Source organism: Salvelinus sp. IW2-2015, linkage group LG10 (assembly GCF_002910315.2).
Source record: "Salvelinus sp. IW2-2015 linkage group LG10, ASM291031v2, whole genome shotgun sequence".
In the NCBI taxonomy this organism is placed as follows: Eukaryota; Metazoa; Chordata; class Actinopteri; order Salmoniformes; family Salmonidae; genus Salvelinus; species Salvelinus sp. IW2-2015.
This window is the reverse complement of record NC_036850.1, coordinates 20,962,838-20,971,629: the sequence shown is the minus strand read 5'-3', so window position 1 is coordinate 20,971,629 and position 8,792 is coordinate 20,962,838. Positions and strand designations below refer to the sequence as shown.

General features: G+C 46.3%; 1 protein-coding gene across 1 annotated transcript; it reads left to right on the top strand.

Annotated features, from left to right (window-relative positions):
* LOC111969516 (la-related protein 6-like) lies at window positions 1-5,803 on the top strand. The gene is made up of 3 exons (XM_023995697.3): window positions 1-866; window positions 2,735-2,933; window positions 3,570-5,803. The coding sequence occupies exons 1-3, from the start codon at window positions 136-138 to the stop codon at window positions 4,686-4,688; spliced, it is 2,049 nt and encodes a 682-aa protein (XP_023851465.1). The 5' UTR covers window positions 1-135; the 3' UTR covers window positions 4,689-5,803.
* Window positions 5,804-8,792: the final 2,989 nt, after the last annotated feature.

Genomic DNA, 8,792 nt, shown 5'->3' with positions numbered 1-8,792 from the left:
ATTGGTGCATTGCAATTTCCCCAATTGCGGAACAGCACGTGTAATTTACACTTCTACTTCCCCCTATTTAGGACACGTGTGAAATAGCAGCCATTTCTTAACTAGAAATAGTGACAAAGGGAAAAATACACAAAAATGCAAGCATTGGTAAACGCATTTATCCGTTGTCTCCATTTTCTCCTCCCTCCCTCTTGGCTTCATCTTGGGTTTTACTGGTGGGTTGGGGATGAGTGCGGAAAGATGACATGGCCCAATCCCAGAGCTCGTTTCAAAAGCAGATCGCTTCTTACATATCAGGAAGTAACAACACAAGACGGCTCCATCCCCTCGGTCTCCCCAGCTCCTAGCTGCGTCTCGCTAGCTGCTAACTCCACGCCACCCCAGGGTTCTCCGTGGGGTAAAATTTGGGGGCTCTGGCCAGCTGTGGAGCGCATCTTCGGGACGTCCTTGACCATCCACCGGTGTGGGTGTCAAAGGCGTCGAGGTGTATGTGCCCCGTGTTCTGCAGACTTCAATTGTTGTAGTACAAGGAATAAAGGCATTCAGGAAAGCACTACCACTGGTGTAGCCGAGGAGAAAGTGAACAAACCGGGAGAAAACGCCTTTATTTCGGGTAAAATGACGAGTGCCACCATGGAGTTTCGGAAACATATCGAATCTGTATCAGGTTCGTCAGCGGGACGGGAAATCGATGAGGTGGTAATTGTGGATCAACACCTGCAAGAGATGGGGACTCAAGTGACGATAACAGTGGCTATTCAGGCGGCAGACGACGAGGAACCAGAGGAGGAGGTGTCCTCAAACAATCTCGATTTCCTCGGAGGCAGCTGTAGTGAAGATGAGTTTGGAAGACATGATAAATCCAGGTAAATGCTTTGTCTTCTAATGGCATGTCTGACTAACTGACTAATGGCATGTCTGTTTGTTATTGGAATAAACCTCGTAGGCTAAAATACTGCAATACTTTATTTTGTCGTTTTGGTGTGTTATTTTAGTGTGAACTTCAATTCCACAGTGAAGGGCTATGGTAATTGCCAGACAGCTTCTAACCACCTGTAGACGGGCATTGTAATCCCACTGACGTAAGAGAGGCCGATTTGGATGGTACCTTTACACATTGCTCTAATTCCCCTGCGTCATCCCCTGCTATTTCAACCAGGACTCGGGGGTAGACGTAACATAGTAAATGTGAATCCTGGACACGCCTATTAGTATGAGATGTGACGTTTCATATGGTATGTATTCATTTGAGGATGTCATCATCCATTTTGTGTGACATGTTAGGAATTATAATTTGTACAATATTACAAATTTGCAACGTGACATGTTTTGAATTCCACGTTTATATTTTTCCGCTTTGTTGTGGTTAACGTTAGTTAGGTGGTTAAAGCAGTGGTTCTCTAGTACCNATTTGTGTTGTAGCCTCTGACAAATGTGAGAGCCTAATTTAATGACAAGTAGAATCAGGTCTGCTTGTCCAGGGGCTACAATACAAATGCATACTGTTGGGGGTACTCGAGGACTTGCGTTGGGAAACACTGGGTTAAAGGGGAAGGGTTACCTATCATGCAAAGTAGCTAAAAAGTAGTCATCCGTGATTAAATTCTAACGCACAACCTTTGGATTGCTAGAGGTTTGCCGACTAACCACCGTACTTTAGTTTTTTGCCTTAACTAACCTTCTGTCTTAACCAAACGAAACATATTCTACTAAATTGAGTGTTCAGATTTACATTTACTATGTGATGTCTAGTCTGAGACCAGGCTGGCTATTTTTGCCCTTGTAAATTCCTGTGACCCAGTGCTAARGTATAGGCTACGTGGTTGGTATGTTTAATTTAGGTAGTCTGAATTGAATGAATATTCTTAGCCAGGTCAGCCAATACATCATAGTCAGTCTTGCGGTGTTCCTCACTTGCAACAATGTTGCACTTGTTTGGGGGCATGGAACATTTCAGTTTTCACGTGATACTTTTGTAACCAGTGAACTACTCGTTGATACTCTTGACCAGTTTATTGTGGCAGGGGAGAATCGCAGAGGATGACTCGGTCTACAATAATTGGTCCCTTTACAGTGGAGTGTGCGGGGGAGGTGTTGCGTAGGGCTTCCCCTGACTTTAAAACAGTGGGTTGGATGCTGTGATCATTACGTTGTCTGTTCTGTCTGGGGTGTTCGACCAGTGTCTTGCCTAGCCTGTGGTATGGGATCGCTGTGTGAGGAGGATGACTCATCCACACAGTAATGTCATTCAGACCTTCACTCTTATCACAGCCAGCGATGCCGGCCTGGCATACCTGTGCAAATGTTAAAGCCCTCTGTCAATAGAGCTTTGATTAAACCTTTGATTTGGTGTTGTAGGCAGTAAATGACTGCATTGTTTGATTTTAAAGTCTGGCTGATATGGTAAATAGCCCTGTCCCTGTGGTGGAGATCAGTGACTCTGCACTCTTCAGATGGAGGTCTTAACGATTTCTGCTCATGTTGGTGGGACACTCTGTGGTGTTGAGGTTCTGGCAGAGAGCAGTGTGACGGTCACACCGTGGTTAAGCAGCCTGTCACTACTGTCACAGGAAGAATCTGAAAATGAAATCTGAGGAAAGAGTCAAGATGGCAGCTCTTTTCAGCATGTTGCCATGGGTAATGACTGAGGCTGTTTTGATCAGTTCTCCTGCCAAATCGGTTAAGCTCCTGCCTTGTCTCTGTGAACTGGCATGTTATCCGTTTTCTTTCTCAGTGGCGCTGGCACAAGTGGTGGTGAGCTGGAGGAGGAGAGCTGGCAGCCCCCAGACCCAGAGCTGACCCAGAAGCTGGTGGCCCAGATCGAGTACTACCTGTCGGATGAGAACCTGGAACACGATGCCTTCCTGCTCAAACACGTCCGACGCAACAAGCTGGGCTTCGTTAGTGTCAAACTGCTCACCTCCTTCAAGAAGGTAATGTTTGATCTCCTGCTGACAGTTTGGTTTCTTGATTTTGAAATTGGAATATCAATTGAATACCCTGGGGGCTCATATAACTGAATGCAACAGCTGTTCCTAGTGTCAATATGGCAAGCCGTTGGGGCTAGGAAGTGCTTTCTCACATGGGTTGGAGGCGGGAGCATCTGGTGTGAATGAGGCTCATACATACTCATTGATTTTAGCTGTTTTCTTTTTCAGTTTACACTTCCAAGAATAAGATCTGTGTTTTTCTCCTACTGGTTTAATTTCTAATGTTCACAGCTGCGTGAATACTGTAAATGTTTATTTAGTTTCTAAGAGGAGCTAACAATAACTGCACTATTTGTTGCTGTATTTAAGAAATAAAATAAAATATTTTAGGAATTGTTAAACAACACTTCTGTAGTAGCCAGTAACTTGAGATTTGCCTTTTGATAGCTGTTGATTACATAGAAATAGAATCTCATTCTAGATCTGTGGCTGCTTATGTTATCATACTGCTATCAGAACAAAGGCTTTTTAGTTTTCAGGATGTATGATAAAACCAAGGAAGTTCTATCATACAGGATGCTGCCTGTAAAAGTACTGACTTTCGCTTCCGATTATCTCTAACAGTTATTTTCTTCCCAGGTGAAGCACTTGACGCGAGACTGGAGAACAACTGCATATGCTCTGCGCCACTCGACAATACTTGAGCTAAACGATGAGGGACGCAAAGTGCGTCGCAGATCAACCGTGCCCGTGTTTTCCAGTGAATCTCTGCCAAGCCGCATGCTGCTACTCAGCGAGCTGCAGAGCTGGCCAGAGCTGGGTGTGGCGATGGAGGGTGGGGCTGGCGATGGGCGTGATGGCTGCGCTACCCAACAGGAACAACTGATGAAGCTGCTGCTGAAAGCGTTTGGAACATATGGCGCCATTGCCTCTGTGAGGGTGCTGAAGCCTGGCAAGGACCTGCCAGCCGACCTGAAGAAGCTGAGTGGCCGCTACACACAGCTGGGCACTGAGGAGTGTGCCATCGTGGAGTATGAGGAGGTGGAGGCTGCAGTCAAAGCCAACGAGGCTGTGGTCAGCGATGAGGGGACAGGGTCTCTGGGGTTGAAGGTGGTCCTGATCGGCACCAAGCCTCCCAAGAAGAAGGTGCCCAAAGATCAGCGTCAGTGCGACGAGGGAGTAGGAGGAATGAGGAAGAGTCACTCACTCAACAGTCGGGTACGGGAGCTTCAGTATCTCGACGACTCTGCCTGTAGCTCCTCAGAGACTGAGAGCAACCCCACCTCCCCCAGACTGGCCCGCAAATCCTGCTCTGTCAATAAGCTAAGTCCCACTGGAGGGGGTGCCGCCTTCCAGAACAATCACCTGAGCCCAGCTGTGTCCCCACGCACCAGCCCCTGGTCGAGCCCCCGGGCCAGCCCATGCTCCCAACGCAAGTCTCCCCACTCCCATAAGTCTCCTTTGGCCAGTGAGGGCAGACTGAGCCCTGAGGCTGGGCGACGTTGGGCGGACTACTCCTCAGACAGCAGCCTGACGCCGTCCGGTAGCCCCTGGGTCCAGAGGCGCAGGCAGGTMGCCTCCCAGGAGAGCAGCCCAGTAGGGAGCCCCATGCTGGGTCGAAAGATCCAGGGTGCAGACGGGCTTCCGCCAGGCGTAATGCGGCTACCGCGCGGGCCTGATGGAACACGTGGTTTTCACTGTGGTGTGTCCATTGGTGTTGCTGAGATGGGAGAGAAGACTGCTTCTACCCAAACCTGACACTCGGACCCCCCCTATGCCCCCAGTTCTAAAGCAGTACAGTAATGAGATTTGGCCCAGTCCTTTGGCCACTACATTGACATTCTTCATCCCCCGCCCCACATTTGAATGATCGTAGATTTGTTCTGTTATAGTTTAGAGTTTAGAGTTTATAGAGTTTTGTCAGTCTTTGTTATACTTTTATACAATATTTTGTTTAAAAACATGGTGATGCCTAATTTATGAATATTTAAGATACATTTGAGTTTATGAAATTCAAAGTTGAGTACTGTATTTGACACCAGAGTAATGGTATTTGTCACCTCCATTGCCATCTGAGGAGTTGTGCATGGGGTGGGCGGAGATGTACTCCGGTAATCGTATTTGACTTTTTTATTGGAAAGTTTCCAGTGTCCTCAGTCTTAAAGTATGTGTGTAAAATCTCATAACATATTGTATGGATGGTGTGAACAGTGGTATGGGCACATGGCGTGGATATCGCCATATGCGTCTATTGTGAGTATCAATGTTATTTGCTCCTTAAACTGTGGCCATACTTTCCCTGCCAGAAGGTTGAACAGTTATCACATGGACTACTTTTTTATTTTGCCTTTTTAATTTAATTATGTTTCCTGGATGCCTAACTTGCTTCCACTCCTAGCTCTGCAAAAATTTAAAATACTGGATGGCTGGAATCTGTTTATCAGTGTATAGCCTCTGCCGAGTCCCCAACAACTGGATGTTCTGGTTTCCAGGGGAAATGGAAAGAGCCTGTGACACGACTTCCGCTTTTGGACGTTAACAAGATGCCACTTCATCTTAACTCCTCCTCATTTACTGGATTGGTTGAACAGTGTAGAAGAGAAACTCCCCTGACACTTATTTTTATTTTTAAAAATTATTTAAATTGTTTCTTGTCAAGACCAGTATGTAGGGGATCTGGTTTCAGGCGTTGCTTTTACGCCTGCTACGTTGGGTTAATCAGTGTAGCATGCTGGTAGTGGGGTATATGAGGGATGCAATGTTCAGGTTTGAGTGCAAAATGCAGATGCTCTTGAATGCTTGCCTTGACATCTGAGCTGGGGTAATGTGCAGTGCATTTTCTTTATTGTACAAAATAAATCACTAAAATTGCATTTGGCTTGTGGCAACATTTTAATTTCCTTTCGATTAGGAACACAGGCTGAATTGGATTGATGCCCCTTCCTAACGCAAGGTCAAGTGTTTATTAGCTTACACGATTGTGCAAGATTTAAATGAATACTCTAATCACATGCAAAAGACTGACAAGTGGCTTATTGGCTACATTCCACAATGATCCACCATTATCACATGAGATTGACTGCACAGATGAGAAGCGCATGAGCTGGAAGAAAGCGTGGATGTTAGTATCAATACCAGCGTTCACTGCAAAATTGGGTAACAAATTTACAGATTTCAGTCAGACTTGATAACACAGGCTACTATTCAGGTCTGTTACATAGCTGGATCTAATTGGTATTGCTTTCAAATGTTCCTTAGCAACCATAAAGGTCTGAAGCAAATCCAGTATCTCGCTGAGATGCTATGAAATCAGATGTGTGATCCAGCTTCATCAGGTTACAGATACTACATGTATCAACTTATTACTGTATGACTATTGGAAGTCAGAACTAGTGATAAAAAGATTTAACAGTTCATATAAGAAAATCAATCAATTGAAATACATTCATTAGGCCCAAATGTATGGATTTCACGCGATTGGGAATACAGATATGCATCTGGTCACAGAACTTAACATTTTTAAGTAGGGGCGTGGATCAGAAAACCAGTCCGTATCTGGTGTGACCATTTTCCTCATGCAGCGAGACCCATCTCCTTCACGTACAGCTGATCAGGCTGATTGTGGCCTGTGGAATATTGTCCCAATCCTCTTCAATGGCTGTGTGAAATTGCTGTATATTGGCGGGAATTTGAACACGCTGTCGTACACGTCAATCCAGAGCATCCCAAACATGCTCAATGGTATGCATTCCATGGAAGAATTGGGACATTTTCAGCTTCCAGGAATTGTGTACCTCCCAGACAGTTTACCTAAACCCTTTAATTGATTCATCTAGGTTAATTCTGAAATCCATCTATATAAGACAAATAACCTTCAATAATAACCTTCACCCTCCCCACTGCCGCACCTCACATAGAGAATTAACTATCATATACAGAGGTACCATACTCTAATTCTTTTCTTCACATTGCCAAAACCTCATCTGGTCAGCTTGATGAACCAAACTACCCAATAATCCCTCTATGTAGCCTAACTCACAATCACACTTTTTGTTTACTGAGTATATTATGTACAATTATAATTCATATACTTGGCTTAACTGATTGAACAAACGTTTTGTACTTATATTTGTGGTGTGGTTCACATATAAGCTCTTTTGGGCTTCTAACCTCACCTGCACACCATTTTTAGCAGTTTTTATCAGTACTGTTTTGTCTTTCGCTTTTCTTTGGTGCGAATAAATAAAACCTAAAACCTACAGATCCTTGCGACATGGGTCGGTGCATTATGCTGAAACATGAGTTGGTGGCAGATGAATGGTACGACAATGGGCCTCAGGATCTCTTTATGGGATCTCTGTGCATTCAAATTGTCATTGGTAAAATGCAATTGTGTTGTCTGGCCATTCCATAACTCCACCACCATGAGGCACTCTGTTCACAACGTTGACATCAGTAAACCGCTGGCCCACACAACGCTATACATGTGGTCTGCGGTTGAGGCCTATTGGACGTACTTCCAAATTCTATAAAATTACATTGGAGACGGCTTATGGTAGGATGTCTTGCTCCCAGACAGACTAAATAACTTATTTTCTCGCTTTGAGGACAATACAGTGCCACTGACACGGCCCGCTACCAAAACCTGCGGACTCTCCTTCACTGCACCCGACGTGAGTAAAACATTTAAACGTGTTAACCCTCGCAAGGCTGCAGACCCAGACGGCATCCCCAGCCGTGTCCTCAGAGCATGCGCAGACCAGCTGGCTGGTGTGTTTACGGACATATTCAATCAACCCTTATCCCAGTCTGCTGTTCCCACATGCTTCAAGAGGGCCACCATTGTTCCTGTTCCCAAGAAAGCTAAGGTAACTGAGCTAAACGACTACCGCCCTGTAGCACTCACTTCCGTCATCATGAAGTGCTTTGAGAGACTAGTCAAGGACCATATCACCTCCACCCTACCTGACACCCTAGACCCACTCCAATTTGCTTACCGCCCCAATAGGTCCACAGACGACGCAATCGCAACCAGACGGCACACTGCCCTAACCCATCTGGACAAGAGGAATACCTATGTGAGAATGCTGTTCATCGACTACAGCTCAGCATTTAACACCATGGTACCCTCCAAACTCGTCATCAAGCTCGAGACCCTGGGTCTCGACCCCGCCCTGTGCAACTGGGTACTGGACTTCCTGACGGGATACCCCCAGGTGGTGAGGGTAGGTAACAACACCTCCACCCCGCTGATCCTCAACACTGGGGCCCCACAAGGGTGCGTTCTGAGCCCTCTCCTGTACTCCCTGTTCACCCACGACTGCGTGGCCATGCACGCCTCCAACTCAATCACCAAGTTTGCGGACGACACTACAGTGGTAGGCTTGATTACCAACAACGACGAGACGGCCTACAGGGAGGAGGTGAGGGCCCTCCAGAGTGTGGTGTCAGGAAAATAACCTCACACTCAACGTCAACAAAACAAAGGAAATGATTGTGGACTTCAGGAAACAGCAGAGGGAGCACCCCCCTATCCACATCGACGGGACAGTAGTGGAGAGGGTAGTAAGTTTTAAGTTCCTCGGCGTACACATCACGGACAAACTGAATTGGTCCACCCACACAGACAGCGTTGTGAAGAAGGCGCAGCAGCGCCTCTTCAACCTCAGGAGGCTGAAGAAATTCGGCTTGTCACCAAAAGCACTCACAAACTTCTACAGATGCACAATCGAGAGCATCCTGTCGGGCTGTATTACCGCCTGGTACGGCAACTGCTCCGCCCACAACCGTAAGGCTCTCCAGAGGGTAGTGAGGTCTGCACAACGCATCACTGGGGGCAAACTACCTGCCCTCCAGGACACC